The 22,641-nt window shown below is 54.7% G+C and overlaps 1 protein-coding gene across 1 annotated transcript in view; it reads left to right on the top strand.

Annotated features, from left to right (window-relative positions):
• The window catches only part of Igdcc3 (immunoglobulin superfamily DCC subclass member 3), a 38,356-nt gene extending 21,546 nt beyond the window's left edge, over nt 1-16,810 (top strand). Inside the window, exons 5-16 of the mRNA XM_004855765.3 lie at nt 8,998-9,142; nt 9,333-9,463; nt 9,727-9,864; nt 11,138-11,296; nt 12,169-12,334; nt 12,758-13,005; nt 13,124-13,288; nt 13,559-13,747; nt 13,834-13,938; nt 14,341-14,479; nt 14,577-14,772; nt 14,995-16,810. Of these exons, the coding sequence (XP_004855822.1) occupies nt 8,998-9,142; nt 9,333-9,463; nt 9,727-9,864; nt 11,138-11,296; nt 12,169-12,334; nt 12,758-13,005; nt 13,124-13,288; nt 13,559-13,747; nt 13,834-13,938; nt 14,341-14,479; nt 14,577-14,772; nt 14,995-15,195 (1,982 nt within the window). The 3' untranslated portion in view covers nt 15,196-16,810. The remainder of the gene's footprint in view (nt 1-8,997; nt 9,143-9,332; nt 9,464-9,726; nt 9,865-11,137; nt 11,297-12,168; nt 12,335-12,757; nt 13,006-13,123; nt 13,289-13,558; nt 13,748-13,833; nt 13,939-14,340; nt 14,480-14,576; nt 14,773-14,994) is intronic.
• The last annotated feature ends 5,831 nt before the right edge of the window (nt 16,811-22,641 follow it).

Genomic DNA, 22,641 nt, shown 5'->3' with positions numbered 1-22,641 from the left:
AGTGGGGTGGTGGTAGGAGGGTCTGAGATGTTGGGTGCCTGTGTGTTTTCCTGTGCCAGTATCCGTGGCCTCGTCAGTCACATGGAGCCGGATTTGAATAAGCCGCTGTGGTACAGGGAAAATATTGCATTTGAGGTCAAATGTCTGCCTAACACCATTGACTGCCTTAAAGTCCTCAGCCTCTCTGAGCTGTGTAAGAACTAGCAACGCCTACCGGTCCCTCCCAGGGTTATAGCGACGTAACTAACTTTTGACCGTCCAGCATTTGCAGATCCAGTTTTCAGAGCCATATTGCTGGTACTTTCATCCTTTTGATGTTTTTTACCAGCTGAGGTGGGAATATTTAAGAACAGGGCCTGTGGAATAGGGGGATTTTTCTTTCAGTACAGTGGTTCAAACCCAGGGCCTCACACATGCTACCCAAGGGCTCTGCCACGAGCTATACCCCCAGGCACAGGACGAGAAGGGATTTGCTCCATCGATGCCAGAACCTCCTGCCAGATACACTCACACTCAATAGGTGTTTGCTGAATGGCTACTTAGAGTAGACTCAATGGGTCTGGTATAAAAATAGGAAGGGTACTGTATTGCCAAACATAGACCCAGGACACAGCATCTGGTGTACAAGATAGAAACAGGGCAAAACATCTGCAGTTGAGACTGCTTTTGAGAACCTAGCAGTGGAACTGGTGGGCTGGTCACATGGAGTAGAAGACCTTCCTTTCCCTCTTCCTTCCCCACATTTACCCTCTCCCCCCAAATCCGTGGGAGGAATCCACCCTGAGTAGGCCGCATACTCCCCCGTCCCCCTGCACACTTCACACCCTCCACTGCAGGCACAGTGTGGGGCAGGGGAAGCCCCGGGCTCAGCTCTGAGGAAGAACTAGGGGCTGAGTGATGAAAAAGCAGGGCTTTGAGAGATTTTAGTTCCCTTGGGCTGAAAAAGCCCAGCAAGGGGCTGTGGAGCCCGGCTTGCCTTGGACCTGCTGTGGATTCCAAGGTTGGAGGCTTCTCCTGTCCTGTGGGGCCGAGGCCAGCAGCTGGCCACAGGGACTTTCCCAAGGCGAATCCAGCCCCCAGACGTCTCCTACCTCTCCCATCCAGGCCCCCATTTGTCAGAGGTGGCCGAGGTGGCTGTGGAGAGGGGAGAGATGTGGATTTATGGCCGCTGACTTGAAAGACAAAGTTGCCTTGTGTGTTGGAATTGGGGTGGAGTGGAGGGGGGAGGGGAAGGGGAGGAAGGGGCTGGGGTTCAGGGGCCCAAGGCAGCGGGTGAGGGCTGGAGGAAGGCTGAGGAGGGAGACAAAGGGATGCAGAGGCTTTGCAGAGCAAAGGATCACCAGGCAAAGGCCCAGATGGATGGGGGAGGGCCTTTGAGCCGCCACTTCTTGGAAGCTGTCACCATCCTGTCCACCCAGGCCTGTTCCGACACCCAGACGGCACCAGCCCCTCCTCTCAACATACTCTTTGGACTCAAACCTTCAGTTGAACTATCAGAGTCTTCTTGAGAAGCCCAGAAGGAAATCCAGTTATCCCAAGTGCTCCTTTCCCTGTCCCAAGTGACCACAGCCGTTGTTACCACGGGGCTTTTTCCTAACAGAGCCCGGTCAGAGGCTAAGCGGGGACCTGGCTGATGGGGCCAACAAAGCCAACAGCCTCTGTGGAAAAGGTGCTGTGAACAGGTCTCAGGGGTCTGTCTCTGCCACCACGTTATGAGGGCTTTGAGGAGCTTAAAAAGTGTGTGAGGAGGTCCTGGCTGACTCTCTTGCCCTCCAGGGGCCATGTTGCCCCCCAGTGGCCATGCCTTGTGGGTCTAGGTGGATACCAGGGCCACAGTCAGTTGCCTGAGTTCAGCAGGTGTTTTAACTACACCTCAGAGAGTCACATCCAACCCCCAGAATGAGCCTGGCCAATAAAGGCATGAATTTATAGGCTTCGTAAACATTTTACTAGAGAAATCAAGGCCTCAATTACCCAGTAGCCTCTTCCCACTGACAGCTCCTCTGTTGAGGCCTCTGCGAAGCCCCCAGGCAGCAGTGTGACAAAAGAAGCCAAGCTCTGGTTATACCCGCTGCTCCTCGCCCCCGAATGACCCCCTCATCATTCAGGCCATGGAAATGAGGGTACTCATCAAGTCCCTCAGCCTTCATGTCTCCCAGGGAAAATGGCTCCTCCTCTTGAAAAGTTTGTTCCCAGCCTGCTCCTCCAAAATTCTCAGCTCCCTTTTATCTCAATAATTTATTTATTTATTTGTTTGTTTGTTTGTTTTTAATTATTTTGGTACTGGGGATTGAGTCCAAGGCCTTTTCACTGAGCTACGTCCCCAGTCTGGTTTTAAATTACTTTTATTTTGAGACAAGTCTCACTAAGTTGCTAAGTGACTGGCTCAAGCTTACATTCTTCCTGCCTGAGCCTCTCAGAATGCTGAGATTGCAGATGTGTGCCACCATGCCCAGTTTCTTAACTCAAGATTTTTACCATTTTTCCCTCAACAGTGAGAAGCAGGTATTTGCTATTTGTAAGCACTTTACAAATATCTCATCAGATTCTCCATAGACAGCAGCATTAAGTGAGAATAGAGGCTCTGGGAGACTGTCACTTGCCCAGGGTCACGTGGCTCAGAACAGTGATGTTGAGATTTGAACTTAGCTCCTTCTGCTTCCACAGCCTGTGCCATTACCTGTGCCTCTACTAAAGTTCTGAGCAGGTATTCCCCTCAAGAAGACCTTCTCTGATGTGTAGGGTGACAGCCGCAGCATAATAGGATCAAGTGTCGGCCTCGTCCTCTGTCTCAGTGTCACATGGCCAGGAAGAGGCTACTGAAGAAGCTGAAAGGCAGGGTCCTTTCCGGGGAAGGGGCAGCAGCTGGGGAGAAAGCCAGAGGGAAGGTGGCTGGGGTTCTTCGGCCTTGGATCCGGACCAGAGCTGCCTGACAGAACTTTCTGTCATGGCTGTGTCATTTTCTCCAGTTGTGGCTATTGAGCAACTAAAATGTGGCTAGAGAGACTAAGGAACAGAGTTTTATTTTTATTGATTGATCGATGTTTTTGTGGTACTGGGGTTTGAACCCTGGGTCTTCACACTGAGCAACCCGGCCCTCTAAAATTTTGTATCTTGAGACGAGTCTCGCTGAGTTGCTAAATTGCCCAGGCTGGACTCAAACTTGTGATCGTCCTGGTTTAGACTTCTAGAGTGCTGGGGTTGCGAGCCTGTGCCATCGCGCCTGGCTTATCTGAGCCATTTTTAAGGTATGCAGTTCTGTGGCATCAGTGTGTTCACATTGTTGGCTGACCACCACCATGTACCTTTAGACTCTTTTCATTTTGTAAAACTGTGCAAGTGAAACTCTTGTTTCCTGTTAAACAATATAATAATACTAATAATAACAGTAATAATAATATCCATATTTTCCATTAAACAATAATACAAATTTCCATTTACCCTTCTCCCCAGCCCCTGGCAACCATTATTCTACCTTCTGTCTCTATGAATTTGACTACTCTAGATACCTCATATGTAAGTAGAATTTGTCATTTTTATGACTGGCTTTTCTCTGTATAATATCCTCAAGGTTCACCTATGTTGTAGCCTGTGTCAGAATTTCCTCCTTTTTAAGGCTGAGCAACAGTCCATTGTGGGACAACAGTCACATTTTGTTCACCCATTTGTCTGTTGATAGACAAGGGTGGTTTCCCCTTTTTATCTGTGGTGAATAATGCTTCTATGAGCATTATTACTTATCTCTTTGAGTCTCTGGTTTCTTTTGTTTGTTTGTTTGTTTTGTTTTGTTTTTGTCTTTAAAAGGGAAGGGGTTTATTTGGCTTACAGTTCGTAGAGGTTTCAGTCCATAATCGGCTGACTCTGAGGCTGGGATGGCAAACAAGCATCTCAGAGGAGAAACAACATGGCGCACACAAGGCAGCAAAGGTAACGAGAGTCTCTGGTTTCAATTGTCTTGGGTATATACCTTCAAGTGGAATTGCTAGATCATATGGTAATTGCATTTATTTGCTTGTTTGTTTATGGTACTGAGATCAAATCCAGGGCCTGGTACATGCTAAAAACCTGCTGTCTATGGAGCCACACTCTAGCCCTGATTTCTAATTTTTTGAGGAACTGCCATACCATCTTCTATAGCAGCTACATCATGGTACATTTCCACCAACAATGCGCAATGGTTCTAATTTCTCTACTTCCCCATCCATACCCATTGTGTGTGTGTGTGTGTGTGTGTGTGTGGTACTGGGGCTTGGGACTGTGTGCTTGTGAAGCAGGCAGCGGAACCACTGAGCTAAATCCCCAGCCCAAAACTGTTTTTTGGTTTTGTTTTGTGTTTTTGTCTTTGTTTTTTTTGATATGGGGGATGGAACTCAGGACCTTGCACTTGCGAGGGAGGCGGTGGCATCACTGAGCTAAATCCCCAGCCCTTAATGTTGTTTTGTTTTGTAATGAAGTCTCTCCATATTGTCCAAGCAGACATCAAACTCCTAGACCCCAGAATAACTGAGACAAGAGGGGTGTGGCACCATACCCAGCTTATTTTCTGTATTTTTAATAGAACACATCCTAGTATGCATTTCCCTAAAATTAGTATCTTTTCTTTTTTAGTATACTCAGTTTTTGGGCCAGGGATTTAGCTCAGTGGTTTTCGCTGCCTGCTGCGCAAGCACAAGTTTCTGAGTTCGATCCCTGGTACCAAAAAATAATAATAATAATAATAATTTTTAAAATTGTATTAAAAAATATACTAAGTTTTCAAAATCCAGTATCTGAGCTATACTGAAGGCCCATCTCAATTTGGACTGATCACATATCAAGTACTTAACAGTTGGCCACTACACAATTGGCTTTTTGTATCTGCAGGTTCCAAATCCTAGATTCAACCATGGTAGATTAAAATTTTTTTTTGGTACTGGGGATTGAACTTGGGAACTTGTACTTTCGAGGCAGGCCCTGGAACCACTGAGCTAAATCCCCACCCGGATTAAAAATATTTTTTAAAAAAATCAGGGTCTGGGGGATCTAACTCAGTGGTGGAGAACTTGCTAAGCATATGGGAGGCCTTGGGTTCCGTCCCCAGCATGGCAAAAAAAAAAAAAAAAAAAGCATCTATATTGAATATGTACAGATGTTTTTCTTATCATTATTCTCTAAACAATATGCTATAAGAATGATTTTCATAGCACTTGTAGTAGGTATCACAAGTAATCTAGAAAAGATTTAAAGTAACACAGGAGGGTGTGCATAGATTATATGCAAATACTACAGCGATTTATATAAAGGACTTGAGCATCCACAGATTTTGATATGTTTAGGAGATGCTGGAACTGACCCCCCATGAACACTGTGCCCGTACTTATTGAAAGATGTGGTTCGAGAGGGAAAAGTTAGGGGCAGTGGGTGGAAGTCTGTAGAATTTAGGCATGAATGTTGTGTGAGCAAAAAATTGTTGTATAATTGTCCTAGTAGCCCAAGGGGCTGGGCATCCCGGAGGCTGTGGCCCCTGGTCCTTCAAAGGGACGGATACTGTTGAGGAGTCTGATGCACAGTTGCCACTTTTGAAGAGCTGCACAGCAGGGGGCAGCCAGTGCCTCACACCCCCAGTGCCACCACCTTTCTCAAAGGCTGTGTTCTGGATTCTCCATCCACACAGGATCACGGGTCTTTTTATCATCACACACCGGATAGGAGTCTGGCTGTGGCCGAAGGGTGGGAGGCTGGAGCTTCCGTCCCAGCACTCTGGCTCGACCTTTTGCGGCCCCCCGCTTGTCTGGAGCCTGTCTAATCACATCCAGGCCTGACCTTGCCAGAGGTCCTGGAGCAGGAGTGGAGTCCCTGCTCCCCTTCCTGAGCCGCCCTAGATCTGGCTCTCAGGAGACCCTTCCCCTCAGGGTGATTTATAGGGGTATCCAGGAACCACTTCCTGCCCAGTTCTGTTCCCTCCCAGACGAGCTGAAGGCCAGGCTCATTCTTCACCCCTTGGTCCCTTCCACAGCCTGGTAAGGCAGAGAGGGGCTTAGAGACCCTAGATTGCTTGGGGACAAAGGTGCTTTCTTCTTCCTGTTCCTATTGCTTTCTCTGCCCCACACCCGGTAGGCCTCCCAACCAGTTCCTGTTGCCCATTGCATTAAGGGACCCAAAACTGTCCCACTAGGCCAACTAGTGTCAGCAGGAGTGTGAAGCATCAGCAGCCAACATCGCAGCAGTACCTCCGGGCTGACTTGCTCAGGGAGCTCCAAGGTCCAGTCCTCAGTCCAGCTAACCGAGGACCCTCTCTGCAGAAAGACTCCATGAGGGACAGTCCTGGCCCCAGCCCTGCTATCTGGCTCAAGCCAGAGCAAGAACAGACTTGTGAACCAAGCATCTTCCATCCCGAGACCAGGGAGGCAACCTTGCCACGAAAGAAGCATGCGGAGATGAAGGCAGCTAAACTGAGTAGCCTGCTTGTGGCTGTGGCTCCGGACAAGGGCCTCCGTGTATGCTGCATACCTGGTCCCCCAGTGAGGCCTAGAGTCCCTAAGGGATGTGCAGGGATGTGGGGAGCAGAAATAAAAAGGAGCCATGGGGACAAGGCCAGTTTGGGTCCTAGGGGCGGTGTCAGGAACTGTCCCTAGGCCTCCTTACTGCCCCTCCAACCAGCGAGAAGAGGCTGTTTCAACGTTCAGTCTGCTTGAGGGCTACCTAAAACTTGCTGAGTTGGGAGACCCCAAGGACACCCCAGCAAAGGGCTAGGCCTCAATTTCCCCTTTGCAAAATGACAGAATTTGCTTCAGAGAGGTTTTTAAACACTTTACAAGGCAAACCTACTCTTCAAGCACCCAGAACAGCACCCAGTACTGCTGAGGGACAGGTTCCATGAGGGGCTGCTCTGATGGAAGGAAGATGTGGCTAGGGAGGACCCCAGGGGACCCAGGACCCCTCGATACCAGGGTGAGGACTATCAGGCTGGCTCCATACCCCTGACCCCTTCTAGCACTAGCATTCCTCTGCTGAGTCACACTCATTAGCACTGTGTCTGCTATTGTCACAGTTTAGTCTGTATGGGAAGTTGGCTGGGGTCTGGGGAGACTGGATTTCTCCCTCCTGTGCCCCAAGAAGCAGCAGCTCCTTCCTAGTCTGTCTGTCCTCAGGCCAGCTCCCAGCACTAGGTGCCTCAAGGGAGCCCGGAATGGGGGCCAGAGGCACAAAAGGCTTTGGCTCCTTAATGAGGAGGCATCTGTAGTCAGCAGAGCCATTAGTCCCCCCCCCCCCCCCCCGTCTCCCGCCCCCTGGTCCCTGGGGAGCTTTGAGCTCCTCTCCAGCTGGATCGAGGAGAGGGCAGGCAGCTCTCCAGCTCCCGAATGGGCAGGGCCCCGGGGGGACAGATGTAGATCCAGGAACGAGGAGCGAGGGTGCCCTTGACACTCCCCAGGCCTGCAACCAGCCTTCCTGGAGTTTGGGGACACAGGCACTAGAGGGGCTCCTTCGGCCATTGATCCCCCTCCCCAAACCCCTGACTGGCCTGCAAGGTTTTGGCCTGAGACTGGGCGGGCAATCGTCAGTGCTCCCTGGAGGTCCTCTCAGCACGCTGATGGGGCAGCTGCCCGGCCACCCCCTGGGCCTCAGGCTCCGTTTCTAAGAGCTGAACCTGCATAGAATACATGTGGTTGATAATGCACACAGTACCAGCCACCAGAGCTTCGGAATTCAACCCCCGTTCCCGTCCAGGTGTCACCTAGGCCACAGGCATGGAGCACAGCCCCACACGTGTGTATAAAGCCGTACACACCCATCCGCCGCACTCCCAGGAGGCCCCCAAAGAGGAGGAGGCAGGGCAGGGTTTTTATGCATGTTTATATTTAATGAACCATATGCAAATGAGATGGAGAATGCGCCATAAAGGAGCCAGCCCCCAGGGACTCTGGGTAGAAGGGCACAAAGGCACGGCCTTTTGGGGTGGCCTAGAGTCCACAAGAGGCCTGTGGCTGGAGGGGCCTGAGACAGGGTGCTGGGGCTGTGGGGAGGGCTGCCTGCCACAGCAGGGAGCGCAGAGCAGGAGCTGTGACAAGCTGCAGTGTCCCTGCTGCTGTAGGGAGGGCTCCTTCCGGGAGGGGAGCAACTGTCCCAGTTGATGGAGTGCCTGAGGGGGGGGCTGCCCGCTTGGACAGATGGCGACCGCCTTCCACACTCGAAGCAAAGTGGATTTAAATGCAATTGCAGCCCTAGTCCTGGAGCTGGGAGCCCGGGTGGGCGGGGCCCTTCCCAGCCTCACAGGGAGGGGCTTGTGCATGGTGGGGGACAAGGGTGGGGAGGACACTTAACCAGCCTCACGCTGGGGGAGAGGGGGTCTGTCACAGCCCCTCTGCACCCGGCTCTGCAGACCAGAATTGAAGCAGTGAGTTTAGATCCCCCAAAGGTGGAGAGGGGCCCCTGAATATTTATGACACATTGAAATGTAGATTGGTAGGTTTGACAGTCTTCTGAGAGCTTGTCACCCTGGGCGGTGCACCACCCTCTTGGGGCACAAGGGGAAACTACGGAAGGACCACTGCGGGGATGAAAAGGGGAGGGGAAGGACGCCTGGTAACCAGGGTCTGACAACTTGGTGGTGTCCCTGCTGGGTCACGTTGGACTAATCGGCCCCTCCCCTGGGCCTCAGTTTCCAGGGCAGGCAAATGTGGAGCGCAGTACTCAGAGCTTGCGTCCCACAGGAGGAGTCGATGAAAAGAAATCTGAAAGCAGCTGAAAAAGTGGGGAGCAGACTTGGGGTCAGTGCTTTCTCAGGTCGGCCTTCTTGGGTCAGCTCTGCAGGACCCCGCACACACAGCCTGAAATATCCCTGTGGAAGTGTGGTTGGCCCAGCCTTGGCTCAGACCTCTCTCAAAGGGCTTCAGCCCAGCGTGTCCGCCACTGCACATCTCTGGGCCACTCGTGGGTGAGCTCTGGGGCACTGTGCCCAGACCCAACCCTCTCCTCTGGCTGCCCCAGCAGGTCTCACCCACCCTGCTCTCTTCACAGCCATGTCGGACTTCCACGTGCACCCCCAGGCCACCGTGGGCGAGGAGGGCGGTGTGGCCCGCTTCCAGTGCCAAATCCACGGGCTTCCTAAGCCCCTGATCACGTGGGAGAAGAACAGCGTGCCCATTGACACGGCCAATGAGAGGTGAGTCCCGGTTGGAGGGACGAGAGGCCGGAAGCAACTCCACCTTGGAGACCCCGCGGCCTGGGCTCTAGGCTCATGGACCTGGCCGTGACAGCTGTCTTTGGAGCAGTGCAGAGCCTGGGCTGTGTCTCTGACACTCCGTGCTCCTGTGGCCCACAGTGCCAGTGACTGTGCCGCCTGCTGCCCCCAGGTACACGTTGCTGCCCAAGGGGGTCCTGCAGATCACAGGCCTCCGGGCTGAGGACGGTGGCGTCTTCCACTGTGTGGCCTCGAACATCGCCAGCGTCCGGATCAGCCACGGGGCCCGGCTCACGGTGTCAGGTGAGGGCCCCTGGGCTACAGGCCCTGGTGACCGAGCGCATGCTCCGTGCTTACCTAGCACAGGGCCCAGAGCAGGTGCTGCAGCTGGCAGGGAGGCCCCACTGCGCTCCACCTGGGAAGCTCCACTGTCCCCTGCTGAGCCCCCGGCTTCCCCAGGCCCCCAGGACCTGGTTTCCGGGGTGGTGTCTGTCCTGCGCGGACCATGGGTGGGGTGAGGAAGAGGTTTCCAGCTGGAGTGAGGGAATCCTGCCTTTTCCTTCCAGGCTCGGGCTCCGGGGCCTACAAGGAGCCCATGATCCTCGTGGGGCCTGAGAACCTCACCCTGACGGTGCACCAGACCGCAGTGCTGGAGTGCGTCGCCACGGGAAACCCACGCCCCATTGTGTCCTGGAGCCGCCTTGGTGAGCCTCAGCCCACAGCCTGGGCCCCATCGCCGGCTCTGGGGGGCTCTGAATCCTTCTGTTCTCCATGGCGGTCCGTTCCCACCTGTGGCCTGGGGAGGCCGGGTCTCCTCTCCTGCCCGTCACATTCCCTGCCCCATCCAGTCCCCCAAGGAACCCGGCCCGCGCTGGCCCCTGCCCTCTGGCCCCTGCCCACACTCCCAGCTATGCAATCCCAGGTCCCTCAAACTCTCAACCTCACTGTGGGCCCCCCCAGCCTCCCGCCTGGCCCCTGAGTCCCCAGCCTAAATCCCTGGGCAGCTGAAGGAAGAAAGCAAAGGGTGCAGATGGGCCCACATTGTCTGAGCGGAGAGGTCACGGGGGAGGAGGCTGTGGAGGGTGGGGTGGGGTCGCATTCACAGGGACACTGCCACATTGTAGCCGCTGAGTGATGGGGAAGGAGGGGCCCCAGGCGGGATAATGGAGTAGATTTCACCACTTCAGGGCCTGAATGGGGAGCTGTCTCCTTGTGTTCTGACTGCACTAATCTGATCCCAGGCTTGGGGGAGGGCCTGGGTCCCTGGGAGAGGCTGGAAAGAGTGGCCTCACCATCAGGAGCGGCCACTGGGCCCTGCAAGGACCATCTGGTCCCCCATTACCCAAAGCGTGATTCATCAGGAGGGAAAGAAAGGCTCAGTGGCCTGACAAGTTTGGGAAACCAAGTTCACCAGGTCCTTGGACTGTAGGACTCCGCAGAGCGTTTCTATTAGTGGCCATTATGACCCAGCACCCAAGAGTGGAATGGGTATTCAACCACGGAACTTTTTAAAAGAGAGACAGACCGGGCTGGGAAATTGAACCCAAAGCCCTTCCCATGTGGCTGGAGAAACAGAAGTGGCTTGAAGGTCAGCAGTGAATCAGAGCTGGTGCTGGGGTCAGAATCTGGTCCCTGCTTCTGGGGCAGGAGGGTTTCACCCTTCTCTCTGCTGCTTCCAGGGAGAGAAGGTATCAAATCAAAGACTGGGGCTTCCTTAGCCAGCAGTGGAGGTGCACCTGTCATCCCAGCACTGCGGGAGGCTGAGGCAGGAGGGCCACAAGTTTGAGCCCAGGCTGGGTAACTTAGGGATTTATCCAGATCCTGTCTCAAAGTAAAAAAGGACTGGGGATGTGGGTCAGTGAGAAGGGCCTGGGTTCAATCCCTCGTACTGAAAAAAGAAAGGAAAGAGAGGTGAGGGCCCCTTTAAAGGCTGGTGAAGGACGCCCCGCTGACCCAGCTCGCCCCCACCCTTCTCAGATGGCCGCCCCATCGGTGTGGAGGGCATCCAGGTGCTGGGGACAGGCAACCTCATCATCTCCGACGTGACCGTGCAGCACTCGGGTGTCTACGTGTGTGCGGCCAACAGGCCGGGCACCCGGGTGAGGAGGACGGCACAGGGCCGGCTGGTGGTGCAGGGTAGGACGACGTCCATGCGCGAGGAGGGAGCCCCACCCCTCCTCTGGCCTTGTTCCCGCCTCCTCAGCGTCCTCTGTCACCCCTGTCCCACGCCTCTCCCCAGGCCCCAGGCCAGGCAAAGGCAGCGGCTCTGCACCCCGGGAACACGTGTTGGGGACACAGCCTCCTGGTGCCAGCCCTGCCCCCTGCACCCCAGGAGTTGTTGCCCCTTTCTGTCCCAGCTGGCTGTCCCCAGCTCCATCACACACGTCCCTCCCCCGCGTGCCGTTTCATTCACACATGTGGCCCTGCCACACTCACACCTACCTGCCTGTCATTTTCACACCCTGCACGGCCGTACCCGCCTCGCATGCAGAGCTCCCCATCCAGCCCCTGCCCTGGGCTCAACTGTCCCTGTGAGCTGGGCTTGCGGTTTCATTTCCGGGGGTGTCCTGGGGCTGCTCCCGCCTTGAGAGCAGCAGAAGGCATGGGAGTGGGGGAATCCACTGCATTCAGTGCATTTGGCTGGCTTTCCGGGTGCCCTTAATCTGTCCAAATGAAGGTGAAGGAGCGTTCCATTTCTGGGTGTTCATGGAGGCTCCAGGCCGGGATTGAGCGTGGGGACTGGGGGGGACAAGACCTGGGCTCATCCATCTCCGTCATTACCACCTGGGAGGTACAGCCAAACCTATTAGCACATGTAGCACAGATATTTAACAATTTCCTGAACGAGGAGCTCAGCTCGATTGCTTTTGGATGCAGATGTCTTTCTTTTGAGTAGTTGTTCACATGGAGGCCTCTCTTGGGTCCGCCTGGGGTGGGCTAAGGAGGGAGCTAGAGGGGACCCAGGGGCGGGTGTGTGTGTGGACCCCACACGCTCCTCTGTGCCCCAGCGCCAGCCGAGTTCGTGCAGCACCCACAGTCCATCTCCAGGCCGGCCGGGACCACGGCCATGTTCACCTGCCAGGCCCAGGGGGAGCCTCCGCCCCACGTCACGTGGCTGAAGAATGGGGAGGTGCTGGGTCCCGGAGGCCACGTGAGACTCAGGAATAACAACAGGTAGTGTGTCCTGTGTGCTGGGTGACACCCAGGGACGGGACAGGGAGGGGGCCTGGGACAGGCGGTCTGTAGATTGTGCCTCCTGCCAGGGCAGAGCACTTAACAGGGATGGTAGAGGTGTGGATTTTTTTTTTTCAGTTTTTTGAGACAGGGTCTCGCTATGTACTCCAGGCTGGCCTTGAACTCACAGTGATCCTCCCACCTCAGCCTCCTGAGTGATAGAATAACCAGCATGCACTGCCAAGCCAGGCTGGAGGTGTATGTTTGAGCCCAGGCCTGCCCCTTGTTGGTGGGGAACCTCCGTCATATGCAACATTTTTCTTCTGGAGGGACTCAGTTTCTCAGTCTCTCAGACTGGGAATCTGGCAACCTCTGGGACACTCAGGGGCACTCAGGGACCTGAGCTCTCCCTGCCCCCTGCAGCACGCTAACCATTTCGGGAATCGGCCCTGAAGATGAGGCCATCTACCAGTGCGTGGCCGAGAACAGCGCGGGCTCATCCCAGGCCAGCGCCAGGCTGACTGTGCTGTGGGCCGAGGGGCTCCCCGGGCCCCCTCGCAATGTCCGGGCTGCCTCTGTGTCGTCCACCGAGGTCCAAGTGTCCTGGAGCGAGCCCTTGGTCAACACCAAGGAGATCATAGGCTACGTCCTGCACATCAGGAAGACTGCCGGTGGGTTGGCGATCCCTGCCCCTTCTCCTCCCTCCACCCTGGCTGCCCCATGTCACCAATGCTGGCAAGACATCCTCATGTCCCTTACCCTTCCCTGCTGGGCCCTTTGCTTGGCCAGATCCTCCGGAGCTGGAGTATCAGGAAGCAGTCAGCAAGAGCACCTTTCAGCACCTGGTGAGCGACCTTGAGCCCTCCACGGCCTACACCTTCTATATCAAGGCCTACACACCAAGAGGGGCCAGCTCAGCCTCCATCCCCACCCTGGTCAGCACCCTGGGTGAAGGTAAGACTGGGATATCAGAGTGGGACTACCAGGTACACGTGTTTAGGTTGTGCACTGCACAAGGGGGCTGGCCCTGAGGCTGAATAAGGGCTGGGTCTACTTGCAGGAAAGGGCACCCTTTTCTAATGCATGAGAAAGTGCCTAGTGGGCAAATGCACACTCAAGGTCAGAGGTCAGAGCACTGTCAGGCTCCTGGGGGTCCAGGTAGGAGGTGGTAGAAAGGCAGAACTTCGCTGAGTGCTCACACCTTGGCTCCTTCTCTGCCCCAAGCTCCTGCCCCACCCCTGCTCTCTGTGCGAGTCCTGGGTGGCTCCCTGCAGCTGCTGTGGGAACCCTGGCCCCGGCTGGCTCAGCTCGAGGGTGGCTTCAAGCTGTTCTACCGCCAGGCGGGCAAGGCTCCCTTCACCGGCCCCATCCTGCTGCCTGGAACTGCCTCCTCCTACAACCTCAGCCGGCTCGGTGAGGGGGCTCTCGGGGCAGAGGCGGGGTGCGCGAGCCCTTGGTGGATTCGGGTACAGGGTCACTCAGCAGCGCTGCTTCCCCAGACCCCAGCGCCGTGTACGAGGTGAAGCTGCTGGCCTACAATCAGCACGGGGACGGGAACGCCACGGTCCGCTTCGTGTCCTTGCGGGGAGCATTGGACAGGACAGGTGAGGGTGTGGGGGCCGAGGCTGGGACCCAGGCAGGTGGGAGGGGACGGTGCATGAAGCTTGCCTGGCAGCATTCTTGCTGCTACCTCGGTCAAGCTCCTTAGCCTATCTGAACCCCAATATTCTCTGTAAAGTAGAGATAATAACACCTGCTTTACAAAGATATGGCAAGGATGAAGTAGTCTGTGTAAAGTGCTATCCCCTAGTCCCAGCACTTGGGAGGCTGACCTAAAAAGTGCTACTGCCAGTACTGGGCAGAGTCAGTGCTCCGTAATTGGAGAAGAGAACCGAAAAGGTTGGGCTAGGGTCATGCAGGCAAAGTCACAGGGTCGAGCAGAGGAAGGAGTCCTCAAAGGCTGGATGTCTGGGGGTGCTTCGAGCCCAACCTGCCCCTTCCCCCAGCCCTGAGCCCGCCCTGTGACTGCCGGAAAGAGGAAGCGGCCGACCAGACGTCTACCACAGGCATCGTCATTGGCATCCACATCGGGGTCACCTGCATCATCTTCTGCGTCCTCTTCCTCCTGTTTGGCCAGAGGGGCAGGTGGGTCCTGGCCTGGGGCGGAGATGGGCTTGGAGAGGGGGCCTGGGCTGGCCCTGTCCTCTGCCCCTGCTCCCCCTAATTCTTGCTCACCCTGTAGGGTCCTCCTGTGTAAGGACGTGGAGAATCAGCTCTCGCCTCCCCAGGGTCCCCGGGGCCAGAGGGACCCTGGCGTCCTGGCCCAGAATGGCGTGGCCCAGGGAGAGCATCGAGAGGAGAAGCTCGTGGATGCCAAGGAACTGGAGCAGCTGTGTCCCCCAGCAGGGGCGGCGGGCCAGCCGAGCCCCAGCCCCACTGTGAGTGCCCAAGCCCCCAGCCACATTCCCTCTGAGCACGTCCCCTTCCTGCCCCAACTTCGTGGTGGCCACAGGCCTCAATCACCGGCCTTAGCCAAACTCCAGGCCTGCCCCTGGTCACAAAACCCAAGGCAGGCAGGCAGGGAGGCCCCGAGACCCGAAGCCCGAGTGGGATCCAGCCCTCCTCGTGTGACACCTGTGTGACTGGCCCTGTCCCTGCAGGACCCTGCAGCCCCTGCCATGTGTGAGGAGACACAGCTGTCCATGCTGCCACTTCAGGGGTTCAGCCTTCTGGAGAGGAGGACACCAGAGGCCATAATGGTCCCTTGTACAGACCCTGAAGCTACCCTGCCACCCCAGGACACAGGCCACAGCCTCCTTAGTGAAGGACAGGCTGCCCGGCCAGCTCACCTGAGACAGTAGCCAGTGTCCGGCCGGCCGGCGGGGAGCCCCCCATTCTCAGGTCAAAGGCAAGATTTCTCCTGTCACGTGAGAGGTGGACAGTCCTGGGGGGCAGCCCTGCGTTTCTGTCCTGACTGAAGGATGGGGACCCCTCTGGGAGGTGGAGGGCCCCCTGCAGGAGCTCCCATCCCTGGGCTGATGTCCCCTCACTGCTGCCTGGTACCCATGCAACTTGGAACTGGACTAATGTTTTCCTTTAAAAGTCAGAACTGAAAAAGAGAGAGAAGGAAGAAAGGAGAAGGTGAATTAGACTCCAAATATTGCCCCTGCTGTGCCGGGCCCGACACAGTCCCCTGCCCGACCTTGTTTTCTCAGGATGGACTTCGCTGTGTTAGCGCTCAGCACCTACCTCAGCCGGAATGAATGTCCTCGGGGAGGGGACGGCACCCTGGGCCCTGCCCCTCAGAGCCGAATGCACGCCTACCTCAAGCCCCTCTGTGGGCTCCCCTCCCGCCCTCATTGTCCAGAGTTTAAAAAAAAAAAAAAAAGAAAGAAAAAAGACAAAAAAGAAAAAGCTTGTCCCCGTCTCCAGGTGTGAAAGAAACCGTCTACCTCAAGGCCCAAAGCTCTGTGGCCGTGCTGTCACTGGACCTTCTTCCTGGCCCTCTTCCTCCTCCTTGGCCATTGCCCGAAGCCCTGCCAGAGGAGGCAGAGTGACTGAGGGGCCCAGAAATAAAGATGGAATTGGTCAGAGAGAAAATGTGAAAGAAGCCAAAAATGAGAGGAAACTTGCTCCTTGAAGTAAAATTGTCCCACACTAGCCACCTCCCAGGCCCGCTGCCTGTGCTCCGTCTCCTGCCGCCTGTCCACCCCCATGTGGACCTTCCATTGGGCTCTCCATGGCCTTTCCAGGGCTGGGGAACGTCACCCGTCCCTGCCTCCTGTCCTGTAGATGCAGGGCCTGGGATGGGCCTGGCCCCAGAATGTACTGCGTGTGAGACAGTGGTGTGTGTCCTCGGCGGAGGTGCCCAGGCCCATGTCGTGGGACACAGCCAGCCTGACCCGACCGCTGCACGGTGGAACCACCGCTATCAGCAGATGTGGCCAGGAGCTATTTTTATACGAGGTGTGTTTAAGGGTCATGTTCCTGTGACTTTTTGTTTCTCTTTTATGTTGTGTTGTTCTTTGAACTACTTGGGTAAAGAAGGAAGGAAAAAAAAAAAAAAGGAAACAAATACCTATTTTTGGTTACACTCAGAACATTTTTTTAAATAGAAGAAAGAAAACTTTTTTTTAAAAGAAAACAAAAAGATAAGTGTATTTCTTAAGAATGAGATTAGAGCATTAAGTCCTGACCCCCCACAACCTCTAGGGAAACCTTACCCTGAACTTTAGTTAATTAGCTGAAGAAGGTAGAATTTGTGGTGTTTTCCTAGAACCCTAGAGTCGTGTACCTGTGGACTCCAGAAGTATAGTCCCTCCCTTCTCCCAAGTGACAGTGTGCGCTCTGTCCTGGCTCCTGCTCCTTTGGAGAGGTAGGGCTGGGGCAGGAGTGGCTGGGGACCGCCTGGCCTGCCTTGGGTTTTGTCACACGCTCCTCATTTTGACTGAATAAAAGTCCTGTTGCCAAAGTGAACCCTGAGTGTCCTGGTGGCTTTGTTAGGTCCTGGGAGTGGGATGCTGGGCAGGTGGGACCTTCACAGGCCGGAGCCTGAGATAGCGCTCGCTGTGAGCTGGCACTGGCTAGGTCTTTGCCCATAGAGGCAGGTCATGAGTCCTCAAGCACCTTTTGAGGTAGCTTGGCTAGTGACCAGGAAAAGAGAGAGTGAAGGAAAGGTCCCAAGTCTCCCCCAGCCAGCCAGTGGTAAGCTCCAGGTTGGTATCCAGGCCTAGCCACCATCCAGTTCTCCTGTGAGGAACCCAGGATGCACACTGCAGGAGTACCTAGCCCTCCCAGGTGCCTCGAAGGCTGTGTGTGTCTCACGAGTTGCCTATGAGAAAGGACTATTTTCCTTCCATCCTAATAGTAAGGAAACTGAGGCTCTGACTGAGTGACCCTTCCCAGGGACCACAGCCAGGACCCTTGGCCAGGCCTCCCTTTCCTCCATTGTCCCATGGGTCCAGTTCCTGAAGCCAGGTGTCTGGGGCTGCTGAGGGTCACCACTGGCTGAAGGAGCCTTGGCTTAGTGGCAGCCATGTTGACAACGAGCTGCAGGACACAGCTGACCACAAGCTCAGCCAGAGCCAAGGGATAGGATAGCCAAGGGATAGCCAGGGCAGCTGCTGTGGGACAAGAGGTCAGGGCTCTCTGTGTAGTGGGACAGCTTAGGGAGGTGGCACTCAGGAGAGGGGGCTGGGTGGTGAGAAGCAGGGCTGGAGACAGACTGACAGACTGGAGTGGAAACAGCCATGGGAGCTCCCCCTGTGCCCCTCTCTCAAAGAAGCATGGGGGTCTTTTTTTTTTTTTTTGGTACCGGGGATCAAACTCCGGTCCTTGCACTTACACAGCAGGTGACGAAACCACTGAGCTAAATCCCCGGCCCCAAGGGGCTCTTTTGCTCCCCTGGCCCTCTGGAAACCCCCTGCAAAAGGCTGACAGGAATTATGGGCAGGAAAAGGAAGAGCCTTCCTTGCTGAGGGACATGACTTGGCTGTCACTCACCCTATCCCATGTGCCACTGCCATGATGCAGGAGCTGGCCCTGGTTATCACTCCAAAACGCCCATGCCCTGGCCCGACTCTGCCACTCCACTCTGTTTCTCCTCATGCCTGAGGCCCTTTCTCCAGATCTCCCACCTGCTCCAGGGGCCTCCCTCCCCACCGAATACCCATGGTGCCCTGGGCCACTCTGGTCCCCGCATCTGTCCCCTGGCCTCACAATCTGGCTCCTGGGGTGTGGGTTTGTGTCTCCATCGCTCCCTTAGCAACTGCTGAATGAAGGCCTGCAGCAAAGGAGGAGGCGCAGGCACTGAGCTACAAAGGAAAACCCTTGGGTCCAATCCCTGGCTGGCCTGGTTTTGTCTTGGGTGAAGCCATGGGGGGGTTTCATTGTGGAATCTTGGGGTCATCGCTCCCATGGCCACCAAGGCCCCAGTGAGTGGGGCTGAGGCTGAGGTGTGAAAATGGGGGCCAGGGGACGCAGGAAATAGTGAAGATTTCCCTTCCACACCCAGCACAGGGGTCACTTTCTAGGGGGGCGGGTGGGGGGTGTCTAACACCGGCTGGTGGCCCGGGTGGCCACACGCTTTCAGGCCTGTGCCACCTGGGCACCAGCCACTGCTCATGCCGGCTCCAAGTGAGAAGTGTGGCCCTGGCCCAGGGTGTGGATGCCACAGCCCAGCCAGGGGGCTTCCACCCCTGGCTCTGCCATTCCTTAGTCGAGGAACCACGAGCAGATAATTTCACTGTTCTCAGCTTCAATTTCCCCACCTGTACAAAAGGGATAATATGGCCCCTACCTCAGAGGGTTGCTGCCCCTGGCTGCTTCTTTGCAGAATTTGATAGCTGGTCCTAAAATGCTTATGAAATATGCCCTCAAATAGATAAAACAACTTGGAGAACAAAGAACAAAGTTGGAGGACTCACTCATCCTGATTTGCACGCTTACTACAAGGGTGCAGTAATTGAAACAGTGTGACGCTGGCACAAGCACAGACGTATACAGTATAACAGTCAAATAGCACTGAGAGTCTCACAGCGATGGACGACTGATTTGATGAGGGTGCCAAGCCCATTCAATAGAGAAAGAATTCTTTTCAATAAATGGTGCCGGAACAATTAGAGATTCACAGGCAAAGGATTAAATTTAGACCCCTACCTCACACCATATATTAAAAAAATTTTCTGGGGGTGTGGTTCAGGGGTAGGGTTCCTGCCTAGCATGCATGAGGCCCTGGGTTCGATCCCCAGCACAGCCAATAACTTGGTGAGGTATTCTAAAGACCCACTGGACTTTTTCTTTTTTTTTTTTCTTTTTTGTTCCCTAGGATCAAACTTGGGACCTTGCCCTTGTGAGGCAGGTGGCAGAACCACTGGGCTAAATCCCCGGCCCTGGACTTTTTCTTAATATAGGTTTTTTGAAACTCACTCTGTAGTTCAGGCTGGCTTCAAACTCACTGGGCAGACCAGGTTGGCCTTGAACTTGCAGCAATCCTCCTGCCTCAGCCTCCTAAATGCTGGGATTACAGGCGTGTGCCATCACTGCAGGCAGATCCACTACAATAGACAGAGAAAGTGCCGGCAGGGCAAAGTGCCCCTAAGTGTGGGGTGTGGAAAAGGCAGAATGAAGAAGAAACTGAGCTGGAAGGGGTTCTACCCCTGGCCTGGCCTCCCCGGAGCCCACGGGGTCTCTGGTCTCAGCAGCAGCCTCTAGCTCTGCGCGCTGGAGAACAGAGGCTGTGATTGGAAGGATTTGCTGCCACCCTGTGGAGACAGAGAGGATTACAGCCATGGGGACCGAGGCCTGGTTCCCGCTGGTGGGGTTGAACGAAGCGATTAGGGTTGTAGAGACCCAAGCAAAAGAGCCACAGCCCTTGAGGAGTTCATGGTCTGTAGGTTGGAATACAAATAACCACAGCCTACCCAAACTGTCGGATGAGCTCCAGCCACAAGTCAGCGGGACAGAGCAAATGCGATGGCCAAAGCAGTGGGTTAAGGAAGCCAGGAAGAGGGGTGGGAGGGAGAGAGAGCAGCGGGGCTGGAGGCTCGGCGGGGAGCAAAGGCTACAGAGGAGCTGGCACGGAGCACGTGGTCAGGACACATGCAACCGAAAGCCTACCGGAGTCCTGGAGCCCGTGCTTTTTGCATAGCTGATGCCTCCGGGGAAAGCTTTTTGTGGCTTCACAGGTGGAAAGGAATCATGGAATGGGACAGATAGACTGGGGTTTCCTGGAAGAGGAGGGAGCCTCCTCCTTCCCTCTTCACCCTCCTCCTGTAGGGCCCTGGGGATTGAATCTACTGCCTTCACACTGAGCTATATCCCCAGCTCTTTTCATTTTTTATTTTTGCGACGGTCTCATTAAGTTACTAAATTGTCCAGACTAGACTGGCACCTGCGACCTGCCTGCCTCAGCCTCCCAGGGTGCTGAGGTTACAGGTGTGTGCCAACAGGGGCGGCTCAGGAGCCCGTCTGTGGTAACGTTGATGATGGTGGCTCACCTCTGCCATTCCTTCCTATGGTGCTTTTCGGTCATCTCCACCTCATCTGCATCTTCAGATGACCTTGTGGTGGGCAGGGCTAGAGCAAGCATCGTCTTCCCCTTTGGTGAATGGGGAAACCGAGGCCTGGCCCTGTCCTAAGCTGTCTGGTGATTTGTATCCAGGTAAGGAGGACAAGGGGAATTGGAGGGATTAAAATTAGCTAAAATAGAAGTTCTCGGAAGGGTCAGGGGAGACCCAGCAGTGTCAGACACTCCCCCCAGTAGTGACCTGAAATGCAAACAGATGAGGAACCCACCATGGCTCCCCATTGCCCTGGAGCAGAGCAATGCCTCTAGCCTGGCTGCCACCAGAGGCAGTGTCATGCAGTGGTTGGGAGCAGGGCTCCGCTTTGTCACCCTGGCTGTGTGACCAGGTCAGTGTGACCTCAGGGACATCCCTGGACTTGTGCCTTCTTGTCCTCCCTGTAAGCTGTGGACAAGGGCTTCTGTGTGCAGTAGACAGGTCCGTGGCCGTGACACGCTCAGGCCCCGTGCCTGCTATTACTGCTAGTCAGGGCTTCATTGCTTGTGCCTGTTATCAGGGCTAAGCTGCCAGGATTCTCCTGAGCACACAGTACTCTGGGTCTATCTGGCAGGGATTCCTTCCACCTGGAGCCTCTCCTCCACCATCCCCGCCCCCAGATCCTTCAAAACATCACAGCTCCCGCCTGCTGTTTTCCCAGATCCTCGCCAGCAGGAGTACCTCCTTCTCCACTGTCCTCTAAATCTTGCTCAACCTGCCCACCCTGAATGCCTCCTTCTGAGGTTGACATGCACAACGCACAAGTCTGTAGTGGCTCGGAGGACTTAGGGGGAAGTTTTCAAGGATAAGCACAAGGTCTTTATCTCTCTATGACCCGATGGTGCTGCCATGGAGTAGCAAAGAATCCTCAACAAATGCTTGTGGAAAGAGCAGGAAAGAGGAAGGGAGAAAGGAAAGATAGAGGAAAAAGAGAAAAGGGAATGAAAGATGAACTAGAGAACTGGACAAGGAGGTGCATGCCTGTATTCCCCAATAACTTGGAGGTTGAGGCAGGAGGATCTCGAGTTTAAGTCTAGCATGGGCATTTTAGTGAAATCATGTCTCAAGATAAGAAGTTTTCCAGAAGGGCTGAGGATGTAGCTGAGTGGTAGAGTACTTGCCTATAATGTGAGAGGGCCCCCAGGTTCAATCCCCAGTACCCCCCATCCCCCCAAAAAGAACTAGAGATGAAGCCAAGAATGACTTTAAAATAAACCTGATCTAAACTGGTGCCCTCCTTTAATCCCAGTACTCAGAAGGCTGAGGCAGGAGGATCATCACGAGTTGGAGGCCAGCCTGGGCTACATAGTGAATCCAAGACCAGCCTGAACTACATAGCAAGACCCTGTTTCAAACCAAACCAAACCAAACCAACCAAACCAAGATAAAGCTGCTGTAGCAGCTAGGATGTAGCACTCACTGGTAGAGTATTTATTATGCAAAGCCTGGATTCAGTCCCCAGCACAAGAAAAAAAATTTGCTCTCTGTTCCAGCTTCCCCCCCGCCCCGCCGCCCGCCTTCTAACAACTTCAGGGAACTAGACGTGGGGATAAGGGACATTATTTGGTAATTTGCAACTCTTCCTGGATCATTTTCATCTTTGAACCAGGGCATTGAAGCAGACTGAAAACATCCGGATCCTTTGCCTCTCTGAAGCACAATGTCTTCATCGATAATAGAGATAACAACAGGACTTAAGTAATTGGCTTGTCATGAGGGTCAAATGAGAAACATAACCAGGAAACCCTTGACACTTGGTGCATAGTAAGCACCCAGTACATGCTACATGTTATGAGGGTGGCGGTTGGGTGAGTGTAAGGGTTCCAGACATGCGTGATGCAGGAAGGGCTTGCCGGCCTGGAGAGATGCCTATTGTCCTCCAGCCTGCGGTCACCTGGAGGTCACAAGTCTTTCTCCTGTCCCCTCCTCCAAGATATACAATAATGACTCCTGATTGCCTGATTAAAGGAAGCGGATGCACAATTAATTTCAATTTTCAACCCCAAACCCTCCTCCCACCTTTCAAAAAGAATCACGCACCTATTCCAATTTACACACTGAACCAACGTGGAATTTTCCAGTGGGTTCTGTAGCCTTTGAAGTGATCAGCCCAGACTATTGATTTATTTCCAACGAACCTCTCTCTTTGAACCCAGAAGGGTCAAGGTTAATTATATAATAAAACATACTGTGTCCAGCTGCCCCGGTGAGGGCGTACAGAGCCCCCCCGACCTTTCTGAGCTGACG

This window comes from Heterocephalus glaber, unplaced genomic scaffold (genome assembly GCF_053883595.1).
Source record: "Heterocephalus glaber isolate CG9 unplaced genomic scaffold, H.glaber_assembly_v1.0 deba00001689, whole genome shotgun sequence".
NCBI classification, from domain to species: domain Eukaryota; kingdom Metazoa; phylum Chordata; class Mammalia; order Rodentia; family Bathyergidae; genus Heterocephalus; species Heterocephalus glaber.
This window is presented reverse-complemented; position numbering and strand designations above follow the sequence as displayed.